Below are 16,001 nucleotides of genomic sequence, written 5' to 3'. Positions count from 1 at the left end.
TTCATATGTAGCTGTAATTAAAATGCATACCGTAATTTCACCTTGACTCATACATTCGCAATATACCATATATACTCGAGTATAAGCCAAAATTTTCAGACCAAAAAAGTGGTCTAAAAGTAGGGGTCTCGGCTTGGTCGGTCAAGTCATGACCTCCAAGTGCACCCCCCTCCCATGGTGAAATAAAAATAGGAGCTGCATTATACCGCAATGGTCATTTATAAATGAGCAGTGTCAGCGCTGTGTCCCCCCCTTCCCACCATATGCAGAGTGCGGCTTTAGATTTCGCTGGCTGGTGAGTGTGTCCGGCAAGAGAGGAATCTTGGGCATACCTCTTTGTTTTCTTCCACCACCTCCTGTCCGCCCAAACATTCCCCGGCAAATGCAGCGCAGTGTTTCATGTTTATCTCCCTGGTTCCTGGTTCACGATGATTCCTCTGCAACTTTACAGTCTCTTTGCTATGATGCCATGTAGTGGCACCCGTGCATCATAGCAAAGAGACTCTAGGGAGACAAGCATAACACCGCACTGCATTTGCCGGGGCCGCTCTGGCAGACAGGAGGGGGCGGAAGAAAACAAAACAGTATGCCTAACATTCCGCTCTGGTGGATGGGGATTTACACGCCCACCAGCCAGCGCAATCTAAAGCCACACTCTGCACATGGAGGGGAGGGGAGACACCATGCAGACACTGCTCAACTGGTCATTTAAAAATGCACCATTGTGCTATAATGCAGCTTCTATGTTCAAGTTGTGGTGTGTGGTGCACGGGGGGGGGGGGGGGGGGGAGGGTCACTCTGCTCTTGGAACAAAGGGAAAGGCTGATGTCACCCTCTCAGTCTGCTGAAAGTGTCATGTCTGCAGGGTTACACAGTTAAGGGTGCTAGTGACTGTTCTGATTCTCAGGGACAGAAGGTTAGAGTATGTATATCAAATGTATGTCATGGGTATGTCATGGGCCAAATCCAGAGCAAAACTCAGCCAGTCATTCAGAGCAGCAGTCCAGGGGAGCAACAAATTTGTGTACACATAATAAGGTCATAAGGCCACCATAATTGTACCAATAAAAATCAATTTTAATTCCAATTAGACAAAGTCCCCTCAATACAAAACCCTCAATACAACATATCCCCTAAGTACTAAAATCAAAGAACAATGCAATGCAATTTAGCCATATCACATGGGGCAATTTTCTGCAGATATACAGATAGCTTATCTCTGGCCAGAGAATGTTATGATCACATCATCCATCCGCCCGCGCATGCATCCAACAACCACACTGCCACACTGTCTCTATGTCCTGGGGCCCCCCCCCCCCCAAAAAAACAGGTCACCTCTAGAAACTGGACTACCTTTTGGCATCCAATCAGGAACAGTTTTCCGTATAAGCACAACAAGATCCGATTCAAGATGCAAGATGCAGACTCTGTCTAATTGGAATTAAAATTGATTTTTATTGGTACAATTATGGTGGCCTTATGACCTTATTATGTGTACACAAATTTGTTGATCTAATGTTATGAGGGTTGGCCCCACCCCTTATCCTTGAGGGTAAATTGACCAATTATCCAATAGACAATCTTGCTTTTCCGTTATTGAGAGTCCAGGGGAGCAGCCTGGTCCAGAGGTGGCACACACTTCCTTTGTCATCTCATCAGGTCTGATTGTGTTTCATGTGCATATGGTATGCTTCCTTCTACATCCTCTAAACAATGCTTTGTTCTGCGCCACACCATTTCCTACCCTCGGCTAATACTTGAGTCAGTCATTTATTCCGTTTATTTTTAGGTAAAAGTTGGGGGGTCTGCTTATACTCGGGTCGGCTTATGCTCGAGTATATACGGTACTCATCTATTTGAAAAGGCCCATTGACTTTAATGCATTTGGTGGAAATGAATTTTCCCATACATGCCCATAAATGGACTAATTTATGGGAAAACATGTTTAAAATACTGTAGTGAATTCCGTGAACGTAACTTTGTGTAACTTTAAAAAATATGTAAGATTGTAATTGCACTTAAGATGATACCTTTGAAAATTACGAGAAATTTTCAAATGTATCAAAGTTAAATTATTCATTAAAGTGTACTCGAGGTGAAATGTGACATGATGAGATAAACATGTGTATGTACAGTGCAAAACATATTAATAACCAGGCTGTTTTACTTGCTTTATTTTACTGCATGAAATAATTCATTTCTAAGCATGGAAGTGACTGCTTCTGTCTTGTCAGTACCTTGTCGGGAATATAGTAAACCTCACTAATAAGCATATTACAGCCATAAATACAATACAATAACATTTCTATAGCGCTTTTCTCCCATAGGACTCAAAGCGCTTAGACTCTCTCAGATTCAGTAATTAGTAGGATGAAGTATTCACACAACAAAAGTTATATTTCTGCAAATGCCAAACTGAACAGGTGGGTTTTCAGTCTGGATTTAAACACGTCCAGGGATGGAGCTGTCCTGATCTGTTGAGGTAAGGAGTTCCAAAACGTAGGGGCAGCATGACAGAAGGCTCTGGGACCAAAAGTTTCCAAGTGGACTCTGGGTATGACTAGATTATTAGAACCTGTTGATCTGAGAATGCGGGGATTGCTACGCAGCTGCAACATATCTTTCATGTATCCAGGGCCTAAATTATTCAGGGATTTAAATGTCAGTAGGCCGATCTTGAATAGGACCCTCCATTCTATAGGTAGCCATTGAAGGGAGTGCAGGACTGGCATTATGTGGCAGTGACGGGGTTGGTTGGTTAGCAGTCTGGCAGCAGTATTCTGTATCAGCTGTAGTAGGTACAAGACCTTTTTTGGAAGGCCAGTGTAGAGAGCATTGCAGTAGTCCAGTCGGGATGTGATGAAGGCGTGGACTAAGGTTGGCAGATCTTCTGGGGGTATGAGGTGCTTGATTTTTGCAATGTTCTTCAGGTGAAAATAGGATGATTTCACCACAGCAGCGATTTGAGTTCTGAAGTTTAAATCCCAATCAATTAGAACTCCCAGGCTAAGCACATGATCAGAGCTGCGCAGATCCGTGCCTCCTATTTCCAGTGGTGAAGACTGCAAGTTAAGTTGTTTTGTTATCATGCTCTGCCCTCCTATCAGAAGGACTTCAGTTTTGTCTGCATTTAGTTTCAGCCAGTTGTCATTCATCCATTGCTGTAGTTCACGTAAGCAGGCGTTTATAGTTAGAGTTGGGTCTGTCACACCAGGCTTGAAGGAAAGATATAGTTGGGTGTCGTCTGCATAGCAGTGGTATGTCAGGCCATGTTTTTGGATTAGTTAAAGGTTTTCTTGACAAAATACAACTTCTGAGAGCAGGGGGAGATAAAATACATGAACTATTGACCTTTTTCTAACACTGGGGGGGAGATTTATCAACGCATTACCGACAGTTTTTTCTTCTAAAACTGTTCTAACCAGCAGAAGAACAGTTCTGCATGATAGTAAGAAACTTCCCAAAGCCTATGTAAGAGCGGCAGTTTATTGTGGATTTCTAGAGCTACACTACAGTTAAGAAAAGTGCAAATCCTTCCTTAACTGCTGCAGATTAAGAAGTGCTCATTAGCAGTTCTTTAGATAGTGCAGGCTAGATGGGATTTGTGAAGGGCTTCTCCCCCCTCACTCAGAGCCTGCTGACAGCAGGTGTATTGGTTACCTCAGAAACAGCAATTCCCCTCACACACTGCACTGCCTGAGAGACCTTCCTAGCTCCTTCTATTCCTTACAGTTTACGAAGGAATCTGCACTATCTAGTGATTTCTTAGGATGTCTGAGACTGTTCTGCACGGATTTCTAAAAACCTACTAATATTTTGTCTCAGACACTCTTGATAAATCTGGCCCTGGGACACTTATAAGGGTGCCACTAATTAAAGACTGTAAAACATTCAGCAAACTTTGTAAATGTTTAAATATAAAAGAAAACCCTGGGTTACTTAAAAAAGTCATTTTTAGGAGTAGGAGGGTAAACATAATTGTTTATCTCATAAGTTTATTTTCCCCTTGGGTTCACATAAAGATAAACACTACTCTTTAGAGTGATGTTACTCTTCACTTCTTTCAAAGAAATCTACTCCATCTGAAAAATGCATTTTCATTATTAGCACAAATATTCCTAACATAGAAGGAAATAACTTCCAGACATAGGAGGACATTAAGGAAGTTAATTCTTGGCTGCATCTATACAGACAATGCAGGAATTTGGCCACATCAAGCTCTTCAAAGGCTGCAGCTACGATACAATGGGCATAATGGTGACTGTGAATGACAATTCCATGTAATGGCTCATACTTTGCGTACGTAGACGTTTCAGGCTGTTTATATGCATTTCCAGTGTGACACTGCAATATATATTTATATTGCATTAGCATTGCAATCCGATTTATAGTGTATCTACAAAATCATTATTAACTAAAGCTATACACAATTCTACAAAGAACAACAAGCTAATATATTGCATTAGGACACTGATCTTTTAATGGATGGTTACATAAAACAATTTAAAGTAGCATTTAATATAGGATATTTTCGGTCACTGTAACCATTAGAACACAACATTAGCATGATAGCAGAGAGTGGGAGAACTCAGTGGTCAGAGATGCTGGCCCTGGCTATAATATACTGTGTGTTTATGTGTGAGGGGACAGCTGTCTGGAAACACAGGCACTATGGCTTGGCTTCCAGAGCAGCTTCAGCACAACACGCCAGAAATGTACACAAGTGCTGAGCGAATTAACTGATGGGATCTTTGAAGCCTCACTAACCCAGATTAACTAAAGACCAAAATCTGTGAAATCACAATTCAATCTTCTTTTTTTTCAGACTTGATGTGCCTGGTGAGGGTGAGGATACCGAGACACTTCCAAGCCATCTGCCACGTGTGTAGAGTCTGGTCCAGGAAATTAGTAGCCACACCAACTGTGGGGATTTGTGGCACCATTTAGGTTTGTGCTTTTCAGTGTCACTGTTTCCAGGCTCTCAGAGAGCGTCTGCTTATTTATCAGGGCATGCTTTGTTGCAGGTTTACGCCCGCTTAATACAAATCCCTAAATGACTCTCACACTGTGTAGAGAATGTACGATATGATCTTCTCATACAGTTTCACATACATTTCACACAACAGATTTTACATGATATATTATGTAGGTAACCAGCCTGAGGTGTACTTTGTAAAGCAACAACTATCCAAACTGTGTCAAACGGAAAACTGGAGTAAAAGGAATTTAATGGCTGTTGTCTTTGTTCCCTTTTAAAAAGTGTTGGATGCCTGGCTGCTATGCTGCTTTGTAACTTCAGTAGCATCTGAGCTGTACATCTGGAACAAATATGGAGCCGATGGAGTCAGAATAACTGATCTGTATACTTGTTCTGGGTCAGTAATTCAGAATATATTAAAGGGAAATTATTTTTTTGTCACAAAATTGCCAAAAATATTGTCTGACAAATGTAATTTCATTAGAAGTTATCTTTCCATTTCAGTGTGCAACTAGCTAACTATTTGGATGGAAAGCTGTTATCTTCTTTGAAACCATGACAATGGCACTCTGGTTGGAGTACAGAATGACCATAAACTCCCACGTTGTTAAAGAAGTAATTAGTTGCATAGAGAAGGAGGCATTGCTCTACAGTTTCGACACCTGCACTAATCTAGACTTGCAGCAAAAAAATGTCAGTCCTCTCTACCAGTTCTTGTTTGTGTTTTAAACACACATACAAAATAAAGCAACTGACCTAAAATAAGATATGTCCTAATTCTTGCACTATATAGACCTGAACTGAATGGATTTTGCTTTACGTCAAGAAAAGTGGATTTTCCTTGTAAAACTTAAATTCCACTTTTACGCAGTAAAATTCACTTTATTCACTCCAACTCCATATATTGGATGGATTTAAACTACAAAATTACGATTGTTCATTTTACTTGCATTTGCATCAAAACACAGATATTTCAAAATGTTTATCACAGAAACTGGCAGAAAGGGGTGCAAACATTTTTCTACAAGTCAGAGGATTGGTGTAGGTGCTGAGAATGTGTTCCACAGGCTCCTGCTGCATGCAGCTAAATACTTATGCAGAAATGGTGGAGCCTCTGAATAGTTTTCTTTACAAATCGGTCAAAAAGATCTGTGTGTCGCAGAGGATCGCTTCATGAACTGGGAAAGAGTATAAGCAGGTCACAAGCTCTCCCTTCACTCACCCTAGAGAACAGGCCGTCAACATAAGGTAGTAATAGTTGCCACTGCATGCCAAAGTATGCTCTCCTGCCTGTCAGCATGGCACTTCTACTTCCAGTATGGTTCTTTATCATCATCTCTTATGGTAATGCATGTCCCAGTGTGCTTGGACGAATGAACTAGATGGAGATAGGCAACTGCAGAACTATATACAACTTGTAGTTCGGTCACTGCAATTGGCTAATGAGTGTGGCAGGAGCATGGTGCATGAGCGTATAAAAGGTAGACAAAACACTTATAAATTCATGATAGATGAGGTAAATAATCAATAGTTTCCTAGACTGCCACTTTGCAACACAAAATTTTAGATCACACTTAAACAGAAATCTGATGAATATTAATTGCTCTGCATGATGCAGTACGAAGCAATGAGGCCAACAGTTAAACATAGCAATTACATTGTAAGCCTTTAAGAGGACCTGTAACCAAGGTTTGAACTTCATCCCAATCAGTAGCAGATACCACTTTTACCATGAGATATCTTAACCTGTTCTTGAATAGATCATCAGTGGGGTCTGTAAGGCTGATATTGTGGTGAAACCCCTCCCACAGTGTGAGGTCAGGACCTGTTTCCAACTGCCAAGCAACCAGTATATCCCTCTGTGCATATGTATATCTATAAATAAGCAACCCTTTAGCCTATTACATTGTTAGGGGGTTTGGTTATAGATAATGCCAGTTGGTGCTGTCTGTTTTTTTCATGTCTGCCAGTAGTAAAGATGATTACATGCAAGCTGATTGTGGATCAAACAATGTGAACAAATTACAGGGCGATTATCAACCATTTCTTGATTTCTTTTCTAATTTTTAACTTCTCACTTTGCAATGTATTGATTTATTTATTTTTTTCCCTTTTCGCTAAAGTTCCTCTTTATGATCCACGGTTCATCAGGGTGCCCTGGTTCTCCCTTTCCAGCTGAAAGAAGAACTGGTTGCAGACAGTGGTGTTATCTCCCATCCAGTGACTGACTAAGCATTACGTAAGGATAATGAAAAACCGGTGAACAGGTACTTAATATGGCACAAACCCCATATGGGGGAGCAGCTAAACCGATATGGATAGATATACACAAGATAGGAATAACTTCTCACTGTGCATATAATTTTATTGATCAAAAGTCCATAGAAACCCCTTCAAACCAACCTCCCTCCCCCTTAAGGGTTGGACTGAAGGACAGCATTGAGATAGAAGTCTAGAGTAATTTAGCTTTAACCTGTAGTATAGCCATTCAGCAATATATTAAACAACAGCTAAGACTACAAAGTCCGATATACTGTAGAAGCAATGCGGGCTATAAACAAGGGGCACATTTTATTAACAAAACACCCTTCGGGCTATTGTCCGTTATTGACAACTATGCATAACCAAGCATTACAGGCACCAGTAAAGACTCTATTTCATAAAGTGTCAGCTAGAAATGGAAATGCAAAAGCAATTAAAAAATTGGACTGCATAAGTGGAACAGCACCTTTTAAAGAGAAAAGCACACACAAGCTTTCTTAATGGCTAGAAAGCATTTTGAACTGACACTGCAATTGATCTGATGCAAATTATTGAACTCCTAATCATACACATTCAAAGTGCAAAGATATAAATTATTAATAAGGGCAAATGCTGCATAGTGTATATGTTTTTAACCATGAATAGGCAAAATTATAAGATGGATGAGGCACAGATGCACATTAATCTATAACTTCATCTCAGTATGGTTAAGGAAAACCTAAAAAGAAAATGAGATAACAAAAAAAGCCTGCACATAAAAACATGGACAATGTTGTTGGTGCCCCTCTGTGAAAGAAGAACTTACAGTCGCCTCTGTAAAATTTCAAACTATCAAAAGTAACTGGCATTAATTGTTCATTTCCTGTCCCACAAAAACACTGATGTAGACTTTTGATTTAACTAAATATTGCAACTAATAACACATGAAAAAATGATGGGACTCTTAACATAATATGTCATGCTACAAGGGAATATCCACAACACCAAGGCATAGTCAACAGTGGTTCATTGCAGTGCAGCATAATGGCCGCTATGTAACACAACTTGATGCATGGCAATGCACCACCTATAGCGACGTTCACAGTGCGGCGGGTATGTTGATGTACAAAGGCATCCTGTATGGTAACGCGCTGCATGCAAACTGTGCAGGTTAACAGGTAGAGTGAAGCATATTAACTGTATGCTGCATTGTATGTGCATCAACACACCCGTAACATGTGGTACGACTGTTTCATTCTGTTGCATTGTGTTCCTCTTATACAGGTAATGCAATGCAAAGCCACGTCCCACTGTGAATGTAGCCAAAGTGAGCCGGGGGGGGGGGGGGGCTATTAAGTATGTCTGAACAAGAAGCAGGATGTGTCCATAAAGATAGCACTACTCTGTTGTTGTATAAGTGATGTCAATTGTAATTATCAATATCATATTTAATACACAAAATTCATTAAATCATCTAAAATCATAAAGAGGAGGTTCAATGTAGAACGTCCCTGGGATCAGAATTCGAGTTCAGCACAAATGTGATGAACTGCATATGAGGAACTTTGTGGATCCAATTCTCTAATATGAACTTTATCAAATGTATTTGTACTGAGCCCTAGTTCTGAGGAGTATTCCACATTGAATGCTCCTGTAGAAGTTATTTGTAGGGACCTTATACCTTTTTGCTACCTTTTCTGTATACAAATTGAAATTTGGGCCGGTGGCAATATATTATTAATATGAATTGATTACTTATCCATATAATGATTGATCAAATAATTGCCCGAGTTGATCCTCTTGATGATTTGAAATGGTTTTAGGAATTTTGTGCATGCGTTATCTTATGTATATTATTAATTGATAAAATTGTAATCACTTATATGACACGTGTGCAAATCCTATTTCTTGTTCATAATATTTCCTTGCACAATCCTCAAGAATCACTGTGAACAATTCCTTAAAGGACTTACGAGGCGAAATTCATAAAAAAAGTTAATTACCTCATTGCAAAAGCAGAACTTAGGGCAGACGAACAGCACCTTGCTTGTCATTATCAGGTGCTTTATGAGCCTAATCCAGTCTTCATTACAGGTCCCGACCCTCCCCAGGGTCGCCTTATAAGAATCGCCGCTTTAAAATGATCTCCTGCGCAGCTCTCATAGTCCTCGCTTGCTCAGTGCTTGTATTCTCTGCTGAGGAGGCGCGGCTGGCACTGTGTAGTAAGTCATGTGGGTGGTCATGTGGAGCCGCCCACATGACGTATAATAGAGCACATGGAGAGAGGGCGGAAACGAGCGGGGCTGTAATCCTGCGCAGCTCCGGCTATGAGAGCTGCGCAGGAGATAATTTTAAAGCGGCGATTCTTATAAGGCGGCCCTGGGGAGGGTCGGGACCTGTAATGAAGACTGGATTAGGCTCATGAAGCACCTGATAATGACAAGCAAGGTGCTGTTTGTCTGCCCTGAGGTCTGCTTTTGCAATGAAGTAATTAACTTTTTTTATGAATTTTGCCTCGTAAATCCTTTAAGCTTTCAATGAGACTTATGCACCTGTCAGCTGGTAGCTGAGCATCCTGCTCCAACCATGTCAGGTGTGAAGTGATACCTTCTCCAGATCGCAGGTTTCGACACTCTCCATACATATTAAATAGAATTCAAATGAGGGCTCTGAGTAATAACATTTCACAGCAGTTCACGGTTTTACTCTGAGTCATTCTATGGTCCAGTTCACATTGGAGTAAAAAAAAAATGGTCCATTTAGCACACTGTAAAGGAACGGACCCTAATAGAGGTGAACAGATCTTATGTTAATCAGTAGGATCCGTTCACATTGCTCCGTTCGAACGGATCCGTATGGCCCATTCCGCTGAACAAGCCACAAGTTTGGGTCTGCTGGAATGTTTCTGTATCGATGCATCCGTCACATTGACTGTGCGTAAATCGAACAGAGGGTCACAGGTGGAAAACTGATGCCATGGATCAGTTTTTCATCCTTGCAAGTCTGAACTGGGCCTTAGTGCTTTTTTATTTTATTTTTAGAACTGTGTGTTTTTCCTCATATTCTTTTTAGAGGTTCCATGATTTGACAGAGCTTTTGGACACTGGGCAGTTTATTTTTCTACAGAATGTCTTGAAATGTCCTTGTTCCTTGCACAAACCCCAGACACCCCATGCAGATGCAGCAGAGTCAACCCAAAACAGAACCAACAGAACCAAGCCTCCTCCATGTCACAGTATGTATGGTGTTCTTTTATATGAAAACTTATATTTTTTGACTGCAGACACAGCACCGATGTAACCTGCTCCAGATTTGTCTTACCTGTCCAAGTATTGTGGTTTCTCAGTATGTATTTTAACAAATTCCAGCATGACTTTTTTATGTTTTTCTTTCTACAGTGGATTTTCTTCCAGTGAGCCCACTGACAATGAAAGAGACAGATGGTGCATTCAGACACTGATGGACACTGACCTTGTTGTTCAGCTTACAGTATTTCTTTTTGGAAGATGTCACTGACTATATATCACTCTCACTTTCTTCATTACAGGTTGCCCAGCAAGCTCATGGTGAACCAGAACTACTAAGAGTGTGTAAGGGGCTAAAAAGGACTCAAAAAGCTCTTTTGCTAAAATACTATCCAAAAGAGAAATTTGCTTCTTAAAACAAAAAGTATTTGCGATTATTTGGGTTGAAGTGAGCATATGCTGTCTCCCACAATGCATCACTGCTGAATGTGCAAATCGTCCCTTTGTTATCTCCAGTGGCAAAAGTATGTAGCTTGGGGCCCCAGTGCGAGTTTTACATGGGGCACACTATTGATATGGAGCCCCAAAACCTACTAAGGACAGCTGCAGTGTCAGAGAGGTGAAGTTAAGGTTTACCACTATGCAATGCACATATAGAGGTGTTCATTACCAGCATAGCACCAAAGAAAAAGCTAGTAGGGTGGATGAAGGAGGACCCCTAGTGGTCCCCTCTGGTCCATGGGCCTCGGTGTAATGGCATCCCCTGCATCCCCTATTGCTATGCCACTGGTTGTCCCTCGAAGCTAAACACACCCCCAGAACTGCTGGAATGCAATGATGTTAATGCTTGTTAATTATACAGAGTCACGTGAATCCAACATGCATACACACTGTTTCATAGTTACATAGTTATTTTGGTTGAAAAAAGACATACGTCCATCAAGTTCAACCAGAGAACAAAGTACCACACCAGCCTGCTTCCTCACATATCCCTGTTGATCCAGAGGAAGGCGAAAAAACCCTTACAAGGCATGGTCCAATTAGCCTCAAAAGGGAAAAAAATCCTTCCCGACTCCAGATGGCAATCAGATAAAATCCCTGGATCAACATCATTAGGCATTACCTAGTAATTGTAGCCATAGATGTCTTTCAACGCAAGGAAAGCATCTAAGCCCCTTTAAATGCAGGTAAAGAGTTTGCCATAATGACTTCCAAACTTTCAAACTGGTTGATCCTGATCAGTGCATGGCATGGATTAATATGGATCTATGGGGTAGGACTTGAAACACTTTCAGGGACCAGAAAGGGATGATTTACATAGTTTGCAGTGATGCATTGTGGGAGACATCATATGCTCGCTCCAACCTGAATAATCGCAAACACCTTCTGTTTTAAGAAGGCAAACGTTTGTCTCACTTTCTTCCTGTCCATTCAGGGGTTGATTTTCTTGTTTTGACCATGTCCAGGGAGGCTCTTAATATTTGATTACTGTAATTCAGATTTTTACGTTTAGTAGGTGTACTCTCTTCCTAGAGATGGTACTTGTAGATCAACTGAATGACTGAGAACAGGCATAAGGTGCCGGTGCCTGCATGAGAAACAACATATGTGATTGGGAATGGTTTTCCTGTATGCCTAACTGCCAATGAGGTGTCTGCTAATGTCAGGTGAAAACTGTGCACACTTTGCAAAGGCACCTAAAAAGATCACGAATGGTTGTTTTGGGGACTTAAGTTACAAGCATAAATGGGCCTTAGCGCTGCGTAGCTCTTTTCCTAGAGATAACAGCCAGGCATGGCAGCCATACTGGCTAGAACACATGGACCTAAAGGGAGATGTTCAGGATAATCAGTGTAATATGTGCAGCAAACATTAATACCCTGTGTCATGTTGAACATATAAAACTTATATCATTAACAGATTTCAACTATGGTGCCATACAGACTAGCACTACAATCAAGATTGTATCATTGATGGGCTCTTTTAGAGTTCTGAGCTTGATTCCCAGCCTGTACATGATCTGAACAAAGCGTGTATGTCCTTCCTGTGTTTGTATGGGTTTTTGTTTTGGCACTTCAATATCATCATACATTCCAAAAACATTCCAAAAATGAATGGGCTCCCCAAACTTATGGCCCGAGACTATGGTGAGTGTGACTAAGTGGTGTTAGACTAGGACAGGTGAAACACACACATATACGTGCACACACCATACGCATACATCTAGAGTGGCTAACTAAGCAAATGGGCAAATGCTCTCTTAGTTGCCCGAGTGCTTTGAGTACAACAGGTAAAAATCACTTTACAAATGTCATCTTATTTATTTATTAAAGCGGGATGAAACCCAGCATTTCTTCTTTGCTCTGAAAAAATAATTTACAGCATATTATATACTACCACCATTTTTTTTACTAGAACATCATTCAATTAGTTAAACACAGGGCTTGAAAGTTCAGTGCAGAGAAAGCTGGATGCATCTGAAGTGGGGATAATGTTATCTTGTGTTTACTTAATTGTATCAAGGGAGGAATGTGACACATTCTCTGACTGTGCAGAAGCTCCTGGACACAGAGAGAAACTCAAAGCATTTCTGCCTTCCATACAAGATGAATAAAATCAGTTATGAATAAAATGCAAAGGCAGCTCTCAAAGCAAAAAACTGCACTTTTGGGAACTTATAAATGAATAATAATACTTGTGCATAAATGCAAATATGATAACCGTATGGCATATAAAAAGTACGAAAACATGTTTTTATTGAATATTATGTCAGGGTTTTATACCGCTTTAATATACACAAAAACAGCAATTTTTTTTTAAAAATGCTAAGATCCAAGGAAAAGTTAAAAAAAAACTAACAAAAAACAAAAACAAAGCAGGAACAGGTAAGAATAAAAGGTAACATTTATGCAGGGAGACTTTAAAATGACAGAACTTAGATAAAATGCCCTATATGATTTTCATTTAAGTATTTGCTCCATTTCAACCAAAATATTCTACTGGAAAATAAATCTGCCATAATCTGCAGCGAGTTTACTGTGAGCATCAAGTAACATCACATAAAGCATCCCTGAGTGTTTCCTTCCTTATAGCTGGCTCACTGCAAGTGACTGGGGACTGACTGCTCATCCTGGTACCTGACTATCTGAAAAAAAAATCCTAAGTGCCTTGTCATATTTCTAGACTCATTGGCAATAGTGCTCAGAAGCTGCGTGTTCAATCCCTGATGGGCAAGCATCAATGTTTGCACAGGAAACAAAAGGAACCTTAGTCAGAGCGTACAGCATGCAGGTTAATAGTCATTGACCTAGGCTACTTGTGACCTGAGACAGTGACCTTTGGCCATGTGCCAGTGGTTCTGTTTAGCTGCATGCTGCCACTGGTGTAAACAAAGGAAACACAAAGTGATAAACTTGTTAGGTACTTATTGCTCAAGGCAAGTGACGGCTTCCAAAAGTGTTCCCATTTCACACTGCCAGTGGGCAAAGTCATCAATAAATCAGAACAAATCTGTTTGTTAATTCGCTTCAAAAGGTGCTGTCCCAGGAGGGCTCTGTAAAGACTGTTCATCCAGACTGTGAGGCCATAGAGGTCAAACAACAATATTATCTTGATTATGGCACTGCTTAACACCAACAGGGAAGCAAGCTCATACAGATGATATTATACATTTAAACCACTTCAATGAAAGCTAAATGATGCACAGTTATTTTCTTGCATAATGCAGACTCTTAAAGTGAAATGCCAATATTATTTTTTAAAAAGGGATCCTGAAGTGAGAGGAATACGGAGGCTTCCATCTTTATTATCTAACAAGCAATGCCAGTTGCCTGACTTCTGTGCTGATGCTCTGCCTCTAATACTATAATGCACCGGCCCAGAATGTACATGCAGATCAGATGCTTTGACTTTGACTCCACTGGCTGAATGTTTGTTGCAGGTGTGTGGTTCAAAAACAACTAAAGCTGGCTCAGCTGGACAGCCAGGCAACTGGCACTGTTTATAATTTATAAATCAATAATAATAATAATAATGATGATCCTATATAATAATGTACCCGTGTCCCTGCGTTTTGGCCAGCGCGCATGTGCATCATGCGGGCAGACTTGGGACTGCACAAGAGGATGCGCGTTATGTCGAGTGCGCGTGTGTGCATCGCACCCATGTGCATGTGTAACATGCGGGCGTTGTGGGGGGGTGAGGGGGATCGCGGCCGAGCCCTAGCAACCATTTTTAAACGGGCGGGCTTAGATCTAGTAATAATAATAATGGAATAAATATGGTAGCTTCCATATTTCTATAATTTTAGATTCCCTTTAAGCTGTCAATGAAGTTATGGAAGGTTGCAGACTGTCCTCCAAATAAAATTAGTCAGAAAGCAGTACCAAGTAACAGTTACCCCAAAAATCCACCATTATTACAATAAAAAGTCAGCATGTCTCCCCAAACATAATTAGCCATAACTGTCCCATTAAATCAGGTATCGGGGCCCCTAATGGTGCACTGTATTGGTGCCTACTAAAACAAATAGACACCACACTTGCCTTGAAGTTAACTTGTGTCCTGCAGCCTCAAGGTTCCTTGTCTATAGCTACAACCAGACGCATTCCTCCTGCATATCAGTCCAGGAATAGAATGACAGGGCTGGGTGATACAATATAACATATCAATTCCCATCATCTTAACCTGTCGGTATTATAGTCCATCATTATAATCCAGGTTAAGTACAATGCTCGCTGCTGCCTGTTTTGTGGGACATAGACAAATATAAGAAGTGGAATAGTTATTCTGAGCACCCTGATAAGTTTTCTAGGCATGGGCCCCCAAGTAAAACAACCTAACACCATCACTGAGTTGCAATCTTGCACATAGCAGAAAGTATAGATTAGTAGGAAATAGTGCAGCAGTTCCGTGCTAACGTGCAAGTGTCACAGTGTGCCCACAGGCTCTGCCGTATGTCCCAGCCCCTGTTAGTTCATTGCAAGCTTTTATCAGTGCAGATCCTGTCACTGACAATGAGGTTCCAGTTTCTGTTAGTGTGGTACTAGACCAGTCAGCGCACACCCAGGTCCTGTCAGCATGGATCTAATGCTGGATACACACGGTGTGTTCCCGCACTCGATTCGACGCTCGATACCCGTCGATTCGCGGCCGCTCAATTATTTCCGACATGTCCGATTCCCGTTTCGATGGATCGTTAGGTCGATTTGGCATACTTTACATGTGAATCGACCTAACAATCATCGAAATGTGCTCGGAAATAATCAAGCGGCCCGGGAATCGAGCGGCGCATCGAGTGTGGGAACACACCGTGTGTATCCAGCATAACCCTTGTTAGTGCTGTCCCAGTCCTTGCCATTACAGATCCAATCCCTGTCATTGTGGTCTCAGCTCCCACAAGTTCAACCCAGTCTTTGTAAGTATACAAAGTGCAGTCCCAGTATCTCTATGATTTTCTAGTCATTGACAGTGTTGACAGCATAACCAGAGACTCTGTTAGAGGTCAGCAAAAACCCCAATATTGGGGAAACAATATA

At 41.0% G+C, this 16,001-nt stretch overlaps 1 protein-coding gene across 9 annotated transcripts in view; it reads right to left on the bottom strand.

Moving 5' to 3' along the window:
* BCAS3 (BCAS3 microtubule associated cell migration factor) overlaps positions 1 to 16,001 on the bottom strand; it is a 1,423,373-nt gene that overhangs the window by 507,137 nt on the left and 900,235 nt on the right. The window contains exon 24 of one of the 9 annotated variants that reach the window (XM_068268736.1): positions 5,232 to 5,318. The exons of 7 other annotated variants lie outside the window; for them this stretch is intronic. In XM_068268736.1, coding sequence (XP_068124837.1) covers positions 5,296 to 5,318 — 23 coding nt within the window. In that variant the 3' untranslated portion in view covers positions 5,232 to 5,295. Of the gene's footprint in view, positions 1 to 5,231; positions 5,319 to 16,001 lie in introns of those variants that run through there. One more of the 9 variants, XM_068268734.1, reaches the window with a different exon arrangement.

The sequence above is a fragment of the Hyperolius riggenbachi genome, chromosome 2 (assembly GCF_040937935.1).
Source record: "Hyperolius riggenbachi isolate aHypRig1 chromosome 2, aHypRig1.pri, whole genome shotgun sequence".
In the NCBI taxonomy this organism is placed as follows: domain Eukaryota; kingdom Metazoa; phylum Chordata; class Amphibia; order Anura; family Hyperoliidae; genus Hyperolius; species Hyperolius riggenbachi.
This window is presented reverse-complemented; position numbering and strand designations above follow the sequence as displayed.